Source organism: Pseudophryne corroboree, chromosome 5, assembly GCF_028390025.1.
Source record: "Pseudophryne corroboree isolate aPseCor3 chromosome 5, aPseCor3.hap2, whole genome shotgun sequence".
Classification (NCBI taxonomy): Eukaryota; Metazoa; Chordata; class Amphibia; order Anura; family Myobatrachidae; genus Pseudophryne; species Pseudophryne corroboree.
In genome coordinates, this window is record NC_086448.1 from 509,706,043 (window position 1) to 509,721,716 (window position 15,674).

Here is a 15,674-nt window from a genome sequence, read left to right on the forward strand (position 1 = left end):
TATCCAAATTATGAATTCCTATTAATACATTGCAGAATTGATTTTTTATTTTTCCAGCTGCATCTTAAAACCAATATGTCAATACTAAAGTGTAATGAAGATCTATATTATACCATAATTTACTAAGACCCCAGAATACAATCCACGCAGTCAACAGAAAATTGTATTCAATTATTACTAAATATATGAGGTCTCTCATGATTAAGAGCTCAGAAAAAAATATGCTATTACTACCATACATGGTAGTTTTACCAAATGGTACCACCGTAACATAGGACTATTGACAACATGACAAAGATCTAATCATAAGATGGTTGATATTCACCTTTATGATTATAAAAAAGGTAAATAGCTGTTGTTCTCATTCAGACCTTTAACCGGGAGGCAAGTGTTAGCGAAGTAACCTGAGCGCAGCTGATACTCCGGTCCGGGTTTTTACTGTGTAGTGGTTACAGGCTCTGTGCACGGCAGGGAATCCGGCGCTGGTTTTGTGCTCACAGTCTGTGAGGTCTGAGTGGGGCGTGGACAGCACCTGCTATATAAACCATCCTCTCAGGCTAGGCAAATGCTGCTGAATCTTTGTTTGTTAGTCAGTTCCAGAGAGTTAGCTAGTACTGTGTGACTTTGTATTTACTTGTTGCTTACTGCGAATAGGCCTTGGGATTCGGTACTTCATTCTGCCAATCCGGACCTAGCAGTAAGACTGGAGTCAGTTGTTTGACCTGCTGGGGTTCTTTTGCTATTCTGTGAACCCAGCAGGTTTGCGGCTGTACTCTCAGACCTGCTTGCTTAATCCTCCCTCACTGTGCAGGGTGTCCAGGTGTCAGTTTAGTGGCAGTAAGCTGAACCTGTGCCCTGCAAGTGGGGGTTAGGATTGTGGATACTCTCCTTGTGTCTATATTTCTATCTCTGACCAAGGAGTTTATTCCCACACCCGTTGGTAACCCTTTGGGGTTTTTTTTGTTGCTCTTAGCAACATCATTTCAGGTGCTCCACATGTTAAATCACTACACATCGCTTCATTGTCCGCTCTATTCCATCTGAGCATTCCTGACACTAGGGAGACACCCAATTCCTGAGCCATTGGGCTTCTCCGTTCACTTTGTGTTTATTAGTTATTCCATCACCTCCTGTGTATGTTATGTTATACTGTCTGTGAGTTTGTTTGCTTCGCTTTCCTTTCTGTTCATACACCGGTATACTCCTGTTAGCACTGGTGTGCGTAACATATTCAGCAGCCTTACTCCTGTTGAAATTTTGTGGAAATATGGAGCATACCCCTCAAAATACTTTGCAACAGGTGGTCGATCAGGTGCAGGTCCTGACTCGACAATTTAATGAGATGTCCATTAAAATGAACACCCCGCAGGCCGCTAGCGGAGCTCCCGCAGCAGCAGCGGCAAGTTCAGGGGGGGGCAGTACGGATGGTGTAATGGTTAGCATTACTGCCTCACAGGACTGAGGTCATGGGTTCGATTCCCACCATGGCCCCAACTGTGTGGAGTTTGTATATTCTCCCCGTACTTGCGTGGGTTTCCTCCGGGTACTCCGGTTTCCTCCCACAATCCAAAAATATACTGGTAGGTTAATTGGCGCCCAACAAAATTACCCTAGGCGTGAATGTGTCTACGTGTACATGTGGTAGGGAATATAGATTGTAAGCTCCACTGGGGCAGGGACTGATGTGAATGAGCAAATATTCTCTGTAAAGCGCTGCGGAATATGTGTGCGCTATATAAATAACTGGTAATAAGGAGCCGAAAGTAAATCTCCCGGATCGTTTTTCTGGAGATCGCTCGCAGTTCTTTTGTTTCAAGGAGAGCTGTAAGCTATATTTCAGGCTTAGGCCCCAGTCTTCTGGGTCGGAGATTCAGCGGGTGGGCATGGTGATTTCCTTGCTTCAAGGAGACCCACAGGTCTGGGCATATGGGTTACAGCCTGACTGTCCGTCGCTTAAAAGTGTTGATGCTTATTTTACGGCACTGGGCATTTTGTATGATGACCCTGACAAGATGGCTTCAGCCGAGGCTCAGATTACGGTTCTTAAGCAAGGGCGACGGCCAGCTGAGGTTTATAGTACGGAGTTTCGGAGGTTGGCTCATGATACCCAGTGGAATGACCCAGCCCTGAGAAACCAGTACCGAAGGGGCCTTTCTGACCAGATAAAGGACCAACTGGTACAATATCCCTCGCCTGATAGCTTAGATCAGCTCATGCAGTTATCCATCCGGGTGGATAGACGGCTGAGAGAGCGTAGGCTTGAAAGGGAGACCGCAGTTTCCTTTTTTCCCAAGGGAACCTCAGACTCTGAGGAATATTCCGAGGAGCCTATGCAGATTGGGGCTACCCGCCTCTCCTCGCGTGAGAAGACGTGGAGGAGACAGCAGGGTTTGTGTTTGTACTGTGGGAATAAAGGTCATGTTGTAGTATCATGCCCAGAAAAAACGGAAAACTTCAGGGCCTGAGGGTGATGGGAAATATCCTGTCAGGCCAGAAGTCAGAATTTCCTAAAAATACTTTTCTCATTCCGGTGACTTTGGAGATCCTCGGTCAAACTGTCAAGACTGAGGCCTTTGTTGACAGTGGGGCCGATGGGGTTTTCATGGACCGTCAATTCGCCCTGGAACACTCTGTTCCCTCAGTACCTTTGGCATCAGAGATTGAGATCTGTGGGTTAAACGGGGAACCATTGTCCCAGGGTAAAATTACCTCCTGCACCAGCCAAATTCCTTTGTTTATTGGAGCCACATACTCTGAAAAATTGTTCTTTTGCCTCATTGGTTTTGGGGTTACCCTGGTTAAGGGCCCATAACCCTCAATTTGACTGGGTCTCTGGGGAGATTCTTAGTTGGGGTAGTGATTGTTTCAGGAGTTGCTTGAGCCTTCCAGTCAGGCTCTCGCAGCTAAGTTTGCCAGGATTGCCAGGATGTTATGCAGATTTTGCGGATGTGTTCTCCAAAAAAGTTGCGGAGGTACTACCTCCCCATCGCCCCTATGACTGTGCCATTGATTTGTTGCCGGATGCTAAGCTTCCCAAGAGCAGGTTGTACTCCCTGTCACGTCCTGAGACTCAGGCTATGGCAGAGTACATTCAGGAGAACTTGGCTAAGGGATTTATCAGACCCTCACAGTCCCCAGTTGGGTCGGGGTTCTTTTTCGTGGGTAAAAAGGACGGTTCGTTGCGACCCTGCATCGACTTCAGGGAATTGAACCGTATCACGATTAAAAACTCGTACCCACTGCCTCTCATTTCGGTTTTGTTTGACCAGCTTCGTACTGCCACCATTTTTTCTAAGATTGACCTACGCGGTGCCTACAATCTAATCCGAATAAGAGAGGGGGATGAATGGAAGACTGCCTTTAATACCCACTCAGGGCATTATGAATATTTGGTGATGCCTTTTGGGCTCTCTAATGCCCCGGCAGTCTTCCAGGAATTCATGAACGATGTGCTCAGGGAATATTTGGATAGATTCTTAGTTGTTTATCTAGATGACATCCTAATCTTCTCTCATTCCCTGGAGGAACATCGGAAGCATGTACGCTTAGTCCTCCAGAAACTCAGAGACCACCAGCTTGGGGCGAAGCTGGAGAAGTGCGAGTTTGAAGTCCAGCAAATCGCATTTCTAGGGTATATTATCTCCTCAGAAGGTTTCCAAATGGAGGGTTCTAAGGTACAGGCAGTCCTGGATTGGGTGCAGCCCACTAGTTTGAAGGCGCTTCAGCATTTTCTGGGCTTTGCAAATTTTTATAGACGGTTTATCGCTGGATTTTCATCTATAGTGGCCCCCTTGGTGGCACTCACTAAGAAAGGGGCGGATGTTGCTCGCTGGTCTTGTGAGGCCAAAGCGGCCTTTGCCCGTCTCAAAAGGGCATTTGTCTCGGCCAAGGTGCTGCGACACCCAGATCCAGAGCGTCCTTTTGTGGTAGAAGTGGATGCCTCTGAGATAGGTATTGGGGCAGTGCTCTCTCAGATGGGGGTGTCTGATAATCGCCTTCATCCCTGTGCTTACTTTTCCCGTAAATTTTCGTCTGCCGAGATGAATTATGATGTGGGTAACCGGGAATTGTTGGCTATAAAGGATGCACTCGGGGAGTGGAGACACTGGCTTGAGGGGGCTAAGTTTGTGGTCTCAATTCTCACCGACCATAAGAATCTGGCATATTTAGAGTCAGCAAAGCGGCTCAATGCCAGGCAGGCACGATGGGCTTTGTTTTTTGCTCGCTTTAATTTTTTGATAACATATCGCCCTGGGTCAAAAAACATCAAGGCTGATGCGCTCTCGCAGAGTTTTGCTCCAGTTCAAGGACCACTGAGGAGCCATTGCCCATTGTGTCCCCATCATGTATTAAAGTGGGCATTACCCAGGACCTCTTGTCATTAGTCCTTAGAGCACAGGAGCAGGCTCCTCCAGACCTTCCGGTAGGTCTCTTGTTTGTGCCTCCTAGGTTAAGACAGCGAGTGTTCCTGGAATTCCATGCCAAGAGGTCGGCAGGGCATCCGGGCATTGCCAGAACTCGGGAGTTGCTGTCTAGGGCGGTGTGGTGGCCCTCGGTGGCTAGGGATGTGGATCAGTGGGTTCGGGCATGTGACGTTTGTGCCCGAAATAAAACTCCTAGAGGGGTTCCTGTCGGCCCATTACATCCACTCTCTATTCTGTCTAAGCCATGGACCCACATTTCCATGGATTTTGTGGTGGACTTGCCCAAATCCTCGGGGATGACAGCCATTTGGGTTGTCGTTGACAGGTTTTCGAAGATGGCACATTTCGTTCCACTGGTTGGGTTGCCATCGGCCAGACGCCTGTCTGAGTTATTTATGCAGCATGTTGTGCGCCTCCACGGGTTGCCACTTGATGTGGTCTCTGACCGTGGATCCCAGTTTGTGGCCAAATTCTGGAGGGCATTTTGTTCTGATCTCCAGATTTCTGTGAGCTTGTCGTCAGGCTACCATCCACAGTCTAATGGGCAGACTGAGAGGGTGAACCAGTCCTTGGAGCAGTTCCTCAGGTGTTATGTCTCCAAGTGTCATACTGACTGGGTTGCTCATCTGTCCATGGCGGAGTTTGCCTATAACAACGCGGCTCACTCTGCTACAGGGATCTCTCCCTTCCTTTGTGTGTATGGGCATCATCCTAAGGCCAATTCTTTTGACCCCCTGGATTCCACGTCTGGTGGTTCCTCTGTTGTTTCGGTCCTTAGGGGTATTTGGAGGAAAGTGAAGAAAGCCCTTGTGTCTGTGTCATTAGTGACCAAAAGGGTTTTTGATAAGCGGAGAAGACCCTGCAGCTTCAAATTAGGAGACTTCGTCTGGTTGTCCACCAAGAATTTGAAGTTGAGACAGCCATCTCATAAGTTTGGTCCCCGGTTCATCGGCCCTTATAAGATCACCAGGGTTATCAATCCGGTGGCATTTCAGTTAGATCTGCCCCGTTCATTGGGTATCAATAAAACATTTCATTGTTCCCTTTTAAAACTGGCGGTTAGTAATCCTTCTTCCAGTGGAAGACCTTCTCCTCTTCTGATACGGGGTCAGAGGGAGTTTGTGGTTGAAAGGGTTCTTGACTCCAAGATGGTTCGAGGTCGGCTGTCATTTTTGGTGCACTGGAAGGGGTATGGCCCGGAGGAGCGGTCGTGGGTGCGCAGTTGTGATCTTCATGCCCCCAGACTGATACGCTCTTTCTTCTCGCAGTTCCCCGATAAACCCGGTGGTAGGGGTTCTTTGACCCCTCGTCAGAGGGGGGGAACTGTTAGGATCTCCTGCTGTGTGCTGCCACGTCGCCATGGCAACCGGGAGGCAAGTGTTAGCGAAGTAACCTGAGCGCAGCTGATACTCCGGTCCGGGTTTTTACTGTGTAGTGGTTACAGGCTATGTGCACGGCAGGGAATCCGGCGCTGGTTTTGTGCTCACAGTCTGTGAGGTCTGAGTGGGGCGTGGACAGCACCTGCTATATAAACCATCCTCTCAGGCTAGGCAAATGCTGCTGAATCTTTGTTTGTTAGTCAGTTCCAGAGAGTTAGCTAGTACTGTGTGACTTTGTATTTACTTGTTGCTTACTGCGAATAGGCCTTGGGATTCGGTACTTCATTCTGCCAATCCGGACCTAGCAGTAAGACTGGAGTCAGTTGTTTGACCTGCTGGGGTTCTTTTGCTATTCTGTGAACCCAGCAGGTTTGAGGCTGTACTCTCAGACCTGCTTGCTTAATCCTCCCTCACTGTGCAGGGCGTCCAGGTGTCAGTTTAGTGGCAGTAAGCTGAACCTGTGCCCTGCAAGTGGGGGTTAGGATTGTGGATACTCTCCTTGTGTCTATATTTCTATCTCTGACCAAGGAGTTTATTCCCACACCCGTTGGTAACCCTTTGGGGTTTTTTCTGTTGCTCTTAGCAACATCATTTCAGGTGCTCCACATGTTAAATCACTACACATCGCTTCATTGTCCGCTCTATTCCATCTGAGCATTCCTGACACTAGGGAGACACCCAATTCCTGAGCCTTTGGGCTTCTCCGTTCACTTTGTGTTTATTAGTTATTCCATCACCTCCTGTGTATGTTATGTTATACTGTCTGTGAGTTCGTTTGCTTCGCTTCCCTCTCTGTTCATACACCGGTATACTCCTGTTAGCACTGGTGTGCGTAACATGCACAGATGTTTAAATCTGAGGATTTACTCCCAGAGTCAATATCACGTTATTAAATTAGTGATGGATATAACATCAAGACAAAGTATGGTTAGGTCCTTATTATTACACACATCATATACACACTCACTTATTTTTATTTTTTTCACTTGTCACTTTTTTTCATATTCTTTGCAATATTGGTCACATTTCACTATTTTTATATTTTTTAAGTATATGATCACATTTCAAATTCATATCACTTTATAGCAAATGTCACAATTAGGGTATTTATATACTCATTATACATCACGGCTTTGTATATTTCTAGTTATTAAATATTTTATAACACTTGCACTTGCAGATCTAACACTTATCTGAGTTATTATTTATAAATCCATTGGAGATATAATCTTAATTTTTGAAAATTATATCAACATATGTAGAATTCCATATAATTGATAGCAGTGATTTTTGCTTATTGCATCAATATATAATTTCCTCAGTCCGGATTTCTTTCAGAATAAAGTGTCAGTGATTTTAACAATCACTGTTTAGTAATGTTACCAACTCAGATATAAATATATAAAACGCAGCTCTCATACACATTTTTCTTTTATTTATTACTATGAATTATTATTCATTCAGTGTTCGGGTCCTAGTTACAATGTATACCAACCACTCATACTGGATTATGCATAATATGAGAGGCGCTGTTTGTTCAATCAGAGACGGGGGAAAGGAGACGCGTGAGTACGTCTCCTAGATGGGAGATCACATGACCGCAAAACTGAGCCGCGATTGGCCTTCCCAGCCGTTATAGTATCTCAGAGCAGGGCAATCGGGTTTGCCCTGACGAAGCTAAAGTGAAACGTGCACGTGGGCGTTTCAGAGCGGCGTTAGCACGCCAGCTCACTCACTATGTGTCCGCATTAACAAATGATTGTGTGTGCAATGCTTAATCTATTCATGTGATATTATTGTACAATACATGTAACTTGTCTATAGTCAGGGAAGTGGAGGGGACCGATGCTTACCACAACAGGATTTATTAAAACTTAGTCAGTAATGGGACTTGTATATTTAACGTGTGGTAGTGTCAGAATCCATATATAGGAACACAAGTACACCTGACTAAATCAAACCAGCTTATCATGCAGATGCAGCTTAGTGATGGCTGGGGACGGAGTGCAACAGTGATACACAGTGATATCGTATATAGTAATATGTGTTGGTAATCTAAATCAGTATAATACACATGTACACTCTAGCGCAGGCTGTGGCAATTCTGTGCAATCAACGCACACAGAAACACAGCTCATTTCTATTTAAACAGCAAGTAGCTCATGTGGAGGAGCTATATATTAAAATCACATTCCAAGGCATACTCTAATGTAGGCTGTGGCAAGTCTGTGCAACAAACGCACATAGAAACACAGCTCATTTCTACTTAAACGGCAAGGAGCTCATGTGGAGGAGCATTATATATTAAAAATTGATTGCAATCACCTCCTGTAGAATTATCTATGTAAAGAAATGGACATAGTAGTTCATCTTTAATAGAGGAAATAGAAATCTGCAGCTCCAGGTGTAACTGTTGCAATGTTTATGACAACATCATAAAGATTATGTATTGTTGCAATTGTTAACACGGCAGTAGAAAAGTTACATGAAAGAGATACATATGAGCTATTCCTGCTACATTGAACCAGTGCAATACTCAGGCTGTGGACAGTTAGTGTTATGAATACACACTGCAGACAGCCCATATTTATTTAACTTAAATCAATGTGATATCACTGTATTTCTGGCATATACATGCCCTCTGCAGGACAGTCTGCTTAATAAATAAACAGAGGAGTGCACATATGAGAGGTTAACAGAGGCTCATAGGGTGGTGTGGTTATCCTTTAAAAGTGAATGCCATTATCTCCTGCGGGTTATATTATGCAGGATATGGATATGGTAGCTCATCATTTTTAATAAAGGATATAGAACCCTACAGCTCTATTTACAACTATAAGAGTGGTTAGAATAACAGAGGGTACAGTAGCAATCTGCAGCTTCAGTGCTAATAATGGCCATTTATTAGGATCGTGTTACAATGGCCATAGGTTATGGTAACCATTGAGACAGATAAAAGATGAGCCACCAATGAGCTATAACTGTTAAATTATATACGGTAATAACTGTTAATTGACACTGTGTGTAGAATAATTGCAGTTCGGTTCCATGTATATGTGCAAAATTATGAATACGGAATAAAAATCCTACCGTAAAATTGTAATGATTATTGGTTACAATACTATACCCACCTATGTTTTGAATTAATAAAGGTATCCTAGGTAATAAGGGTTTGATTTGATGATCCAATAATCTACGGTTATCTTTAAGTCATTGCAGCACACATTCAAAAATTATAAATTAAATAAATATAATAAAGACACATACGAGGATTTGATAACATTTCATTATTTTATTTCATTCTATGTATTGTTTGTGATTGTTGTCTCATGATTTTTCACGTTCTCAGGCATTTTAATCATATGAAATTAAAAGTTATATTTTAAATATATTCTTCTTTCTCTTGTAAGTGCGCCAACAAAGAGACAATCCTTTTCTTTCTAGTATTGTACTCCAGAATACGTAATATAAATACATGAACTACCTACCTATCTTTTACAATATAATTTTAATAATTTTTGGGGGATTTTTTCATATTCATTGTGATTATTTATTGGAATTGTATGGCGGCACAATTTTGTATCTGTATACTATAAGCTGGGTATGCACTGAACATTCCATGGTAATCAGTACTTCATAGAGTGGGTGATAACAGTACACCCATGATTCGTTCAATAGCAGCTACCAGCATATAGAAGTTGTATATAACGAGTGGCGCAGTTCCTCACACAACATTTATCTACAGTATCTATGACTACATTTGCATGTTTAGAAGAATTGTTTTTCTTTTGTTTTTGTTTTATATTTGCAGTAACTGAAACTTATTCAATTGGACTGAATTTCAAGGTGCTATCCCAGTTATCATGTCATTACCGGGGGAGTATTGACTACACTAATAAAGTGTAGAGCAATTGGCAGTAGATTTGCCATGTTTTTATGGCACATCAGGACAAACATATGCAAACTAAACACATCTTCACCTGCGGCTAAAGGGATAACATGGCTAAGTTTAATGCAGGTTATACTGAGCTGTACACCAATTTTCAGAAGGATCTTTAATGTAACAGATAAGGCTGGTACTGTAGCGCATTGAAACTGATAAAGGCTATGAAACTAGCCATAAGGATTGGGGTGGTTCAGACGCTAAAATGAATACAACTCTGTGTACGAGTGAATATATGCACACAAGGCCTGATTCAGATGTGGACGGAGGTGTTATCACTTCTGCTTACATGGAAGCACCAGAGATAGCACTTACTGTATATGGTAATGCAGCAGGGGGAGTCTGATATAAGTAGACACCTCTTGCCTGCACTAGTGATCCGAGGTGCGTCCTAGGAAGCAGCTTCGGATCAGCTGCAATACCATCGGCCGGCTGCGTGACCCATGGGATCGCACAATCCGGCCGCTGCAGATCCAACAAAGAGGCCTGGAAATCAAACTCTTCCAACGAAGATCCTTGCCTCGTCACTCCCCCAAAACAGAGTCGACACATGCGCAAAGTACCAAACATCTGTACATTACTCTATGTGCAGCACGGGCTACTGCTACGCCACTGCCTGAACCTGCAAATACTTGTCTGCAGTCCTATCGTGCCTGCCCCCATTGAAAATATCCCTCCCAAAATGGCCCCCACCTCAGAGGAGACAGTTATTAAGGATGCTAGAGGAGGCGGCAGCCATTTTGTAAGGGACATTTTTAATGGGGCAGGTGTGACAGGACCGCAGACCCACGACAGCGGCGGCTGGGGGTTTGATGCCCTGGCAACGAGCAGAACACCTGATAACAAGCAGGTACCTGAAACTTTTTGGCCGGGGGGGCCCCTATTTTATAGTTACGACACTGCCCACAATGCGATAACATTTACCACATCAACTCTGCATCAACTTTAATTATTGTCAGTCATTCTTGCTGTCAAAATTACATACGCATGTGTATTACAAAGTTGTTTACAAGAATCGTTACAGGAGGTTGTACTGTATGTGAAAATGTAAGGCATTGTTTCCTTGTAATTGATCATGTTTACTATATCTTCTGTGCTGTGCAGGATAAACTAGCGCTGCTCTCATTTACAACGGGGGGAACTGAACAAATGTTCAGTAAAGAAGGCATAAGCGGAGACATCAGATACCTTCTTTGGCCTATCCAAGTAAGTTATTCTGATCAAACAAATGCAATAAAGAACTGTTTTACATCATTATCAGGGGTGTATCTAGGGGTCCGAGCGCCCCTGGCAAAGTAACGCACTGGCGCTCCCCCATATTAGAAAGGGAAAGGCTGAAAAGGGAATATGGCCACACAGTAGTGCCCCTTACTCACATTCCGGACATAGGAAATATAATTCTCCTGTTCTCCCTCCCCATGCCCATGGCCGATAGCAGCAATGGCCCACCACCACCGCCGTCACAGGAATTTATATGTGTATATATATATATATATATATATACACACACACACACACACACACACACACACATGTGTATATATATATATATATATATATATATATTTATATATATATATATATATATACACAGATGGGTCCACGGTTATCTTGACTAATTTTCTGCGCTTAGGCACAACTTGATTTATTAGCATAAACCCTTCATCTATTGTTCTCAACTGCAATACAATACAGAGAACACTACAGCAGGGGTTTAAGTCATTACAGCAGGGGATTAAGTCCGACTGGCCAGTCTCAGTTAATCCTATCAAAGGTCAAGATAAATGTAGACCCGTCTGTATACACTAGTCCAAAGCCGGCACTACAACAGGGCAGCATGTACCCTACCACATGAACCTTGCTTGTGTGCCCTCCTTTGGTATGATGGCCTCACTTGCATATACCAAAGAACGAGGACGCACTCCAAGACTTCTTAAATGGTGAAAGGTTTATTGAAAAATCGACACATCATAGCTTAAACGTTTCAGGGGAATTAAACCCCATCATCAGAATAACAGTGATAGTGTCAAACAAAATATTTATACTTACAATCGTGTTACAGATCCAGCAAGCAATAGTCTGCTTAGACGCAGGAGCGCTAACTTTGTTGGCTGCATACAGGATAAACAGGGCCTCTGTTTTCCTAACCCGAGCCGTTCTGGCCACATAAATTTTCAATGCCCTGACCACATCCAGGGACTCGGAATCCTCCACGTCCCTAGTAGCCACCGGCACCACAATAGGTTGGTTCATATGAAAAGAAGAAACCACCTTAGGCAAAAACTGAGGACGAGTCCGCAACTCAGCTCTATCCACATGAAAAATCAGATAAGGGCTTTTGTGAGACAAAGCCGCCATCTCCGACACTCGCCGCGCCGAAGCCAAAGCCAATCACATGACCACTTTCCAAGTGAGATACTTCAATTCAACTGTTTGAAGAGGTTCAAACCAGTGAGATTTAAGAAACCGTAACACCACGTTAAGGTCCCATGGTGCCTCCAGAGGCATAAAAGGAGGCTGGATATGCAGCACCCCTTTCACGAAAGTCTGGACTTCTGGAAGAGAAGCCAATTCCTTTTGAAAGAAAATGGATAGGGCCGAAATCTGAACCTTAATGGAGCCTAACTTTAGGCCCAAATTCACTCCAGTTTGCAGGAAGTGGAGAAAACGGCCCAGATGGAATTCTTTCCGGAGGAACAGTCCTGGCTTCGCACCAAGATACATATTTCCTCCAGATACGGTGATAATGTTTCGATGTCACCTCCTTCCTAGCCTTTATCAGAGTAGGAATGACCTCATCCGGAATGCCCTTTTCCGCTAGGATCCTGCGTTCAACCGCCATGCCGTCAAACGCAGTCGCGGTAAGTCCTGGAACAGACAGGGCCCTTGTTGTAACAGGTCTTCCCTGAGAGGAAGAGGCCACGGATCTTCTGTGAACATTTCCTGCAGATCCGGATAACAGGCCCTTCGAGGCCAATCTGGAACAATGAGAATTGTCTGAATCCCTCTTCGTCTTATGATTCTCAGTATCTTTGAGATGAGAGGAAGAGGAGGGAACACATAGACCGACTGAAACACCCACGGTGTCACCAGTGCGTCCACTGCCACCGCCTGAGGGTGCCTTGACCTGGCGCAATATCTCGGAAGTTTCTTGTTGAGGCGTGAAGCCATCATGTCTATTTGAGGCAGTCCCCACCGACTTGCAATCTCTGCAAAGACTTCCTGATGAAGTCCCCACTCTCCTGGATGCAGATCGTGTCTGCTTAGGAAGTCTGCCTCCCAGTTGTCCACTCCCGGAATGAAGACTGCTGACAAAGCGCTTACATGACTCTCCGCCCATCGAAGAATCTTTGAGGCTTCCGCCATTGCCACTCTGCTCCTTGTGCCGCCTTGGCGGTTTACATGAGCCACTGCTGTGATGTTGTCTGACTGAATCAGAACCGGTAGACCTCGAAGTAAGGTCTCCGTTTGACGAAGGCCGTTGTATATGGCCCTTAATTCCAGTACGTTGATGAGTAGACAAGTCTCCTGGCTTGACCACAGACCTTGGAAGTTTCTTCCCTGTGTGACTGCTCTGCATCCTCGGAGGCTCGCGTCCGTGGTCACCAGAACCCAGTCCTGAATGCCGAACCTGCGACCCTCTAGAAGGTGAGCACTCTGCAGCCACCACAAGAGAGATAACCTGGCCCTGGGGGACAGGCGGATCATCTGATGAATCTGTAGATGTGACCCGGACCACTTGTCCAGAAGGTCCCACTGAAAAGTCCTGGCATGGAACCTGCCGAATGGAATGGCCTCGTAAGACGCCACCATCTTTCCCAGAACTCGAGTGCAGTGATGTACCGACACCCTGTCTGGCTTTAACAGGTCCCTGACCAAGCTCTGAAGTTCCTGGGCCTTTTCCATCGGGAGAAAGACCCTCTTTTGTTCCGTGTCCAGAATCATGCCTAAGAAAGGCAATCGGGTCGTTGGAACTAAATGTGACTTCGGTAGATTGAGAATCCAACCGTGTTGGTGCAACACCCTCAGGGAGAGAGATACGCTGTCCAGCAACTGTTCTCTCGATCTCGCTTTTATCAGGAGATCGTCTAAGTATGGGATAATTGTGACACCCTGCTTGCGCAGGAGCACCATCATCTCTGCCATTAATTTGGTAAAAATCCTCGGGCCCGTGGAAAGCCCAAACGGCAACGTCTGAAATTGGTAATGACAATCCTGCACCACAAATCTCAGGAACGCCTGATGAGGTTGATATATGGGGACATGAAGGTATGCATCCTTTATGTCTAGGGACACCATATAATCTCCCCCTTCCAGACTTGCGATGACCGCTCTGAGCGATTCCATCTTGTACTTGAACCTCTTTAAGTATAGGTTTAAGGATTTTAAATTCAGAATGGGTCTGACTGAACCGTCCGGTTTCGGGACCACAAACAGGGTTGAGTAATAGCCCATCCCCTGCTGCTGCAGGGGAACTTTGACCACCACTTGTTGAAGGCACAACTTTTGAATTGCTGCCAAAACTACCTCCCTCTCTGGGGAAGAAGTCGGCAGTGCCGATTTGAAAAACCGGCGAGGAGGCACCTCTTCGAATTCCAGCTTGTACCCCTGGGAAACAATGTCTATTTCCCAGGGATCCACCTGAGAGTGAACCCAGACTTGGCTGAAAAGACGAAGACGTGCCCCCACAGGAGCGGACTTTCCCCGCGGAGCCCCAGCGTCATGCGGTGGATTTAATAGAAGTTGGGGAGGACTTTTGTTCCTGGGAACTAGTGATGTGCACCGGAAATTTTTCGGGTTTTGTGTTTTGGTTTTGGATTCGGTTCCGCGGCCGTGTTTTGGATTCGGACGCGTTTTGGCAAAACCTCCCTGAAAATTTTTCGTCGGATTCGGGTGTGTTTTGGATTCGGGTGTTTTTTTTACAAAAAACCCTCAAAAACAGCTTAAATCATAGAATTTGGGGGTCATTTTGATCCCATAGTATTATTAACCTCAATAACCATAATTTCCACTCATTTTCAGTCTATTCTGAACACCTCACACCTCACAGTATTATTTTTAGTCCTAAAATTTGCACCAAGGTCGCTGGATGACTAAGCTAAGCGACCCAAGTGGCCGACACAAACACCTGGCCCATCTAGGAGTGGCACTGCGGTGTCAGACAGGATGGCACTTCAAAAAAATAGTCCCCAAACAGAACATGATGCAAAGAAAAAAAGAGGCGCAATGAGGTAGCTGTGTGACTAAGCTAAGCAACCCAAGTGGCCGACACAAACACCTGGCCCATCTAGGAGTGGCACTGCAGTGTCAGACAGGATGGCACTTCAAAAAAATAGTCCCCAAACAGCACATGATGCAAAGAAAAAAAGAGGCGCAATGAGGTAGCTGTGTGACTAAGCTAAGCGACCCAAGTGGCCGACACAAACACCTGGCCCATCTAGGAGTTGCACTGCAGTGTCAGACAGGATGGCAGATTTAAAAAATAGTCCCCAAACAGCACATGATGCAAAGAAAAAAAGAGGTGCACCAAGGTCGCTGGATGGCTAAGCTAAGCGACACAAGTGGCCGACACAAACACCTGGCCCATCTAGGAGTGGCACTGCAGTGTCAGGCAGGATGGCACTTCAAAAAAATAGTCCCCAAACAGTACATAATGCAAAGAAAAAAATAAGATTTTACTCACCGGTAAATCTATTTCTCGTAGTCCGTAGTGGATGCTGGGACTCCGTAAGGACCATGGGGAATAGCGGCTCCGCAGGAGACTGGGCACAACTATAAAGAAAGCTTTAGGTCTAACTGGTGTGCACTGGCTCCTCCCACTATGACCCTCCTCCAGACTTCAGTTAGGATACTGTGCCCGGAAGAGCTGACACAATAAGGAAGGATTTTGAATCCCGGGTAAGACTCATACCAGCCACACCAATCACA

General features: G+C 45.2%; 1 protein-coding gene across 1 annotated transcript in view; it reads left to right on the forward strand.

The window, feature by feature from the left end:
- NQO2 (N-ribosyldihydronicotinamide:quinone dehydrogenase 2) overlaps positions 1 to 15,674 on the forward strand; it is a 116,876-nt gene that overhangs the window by 52,083 nt on the left and 49,119 nt on the right. Inside the window, exon 4 of the mRNA XM_063925207.1 lies at positions 10,851 to 10,952. Within this exon, the coding sequence (XP_063781277.1) occupies positions 10,851 to 10,952 (102 nt within the window). The remainder of the gene's footprint in view (positions 1 to 10,850; positions 10,953 to 15,674) is intronic.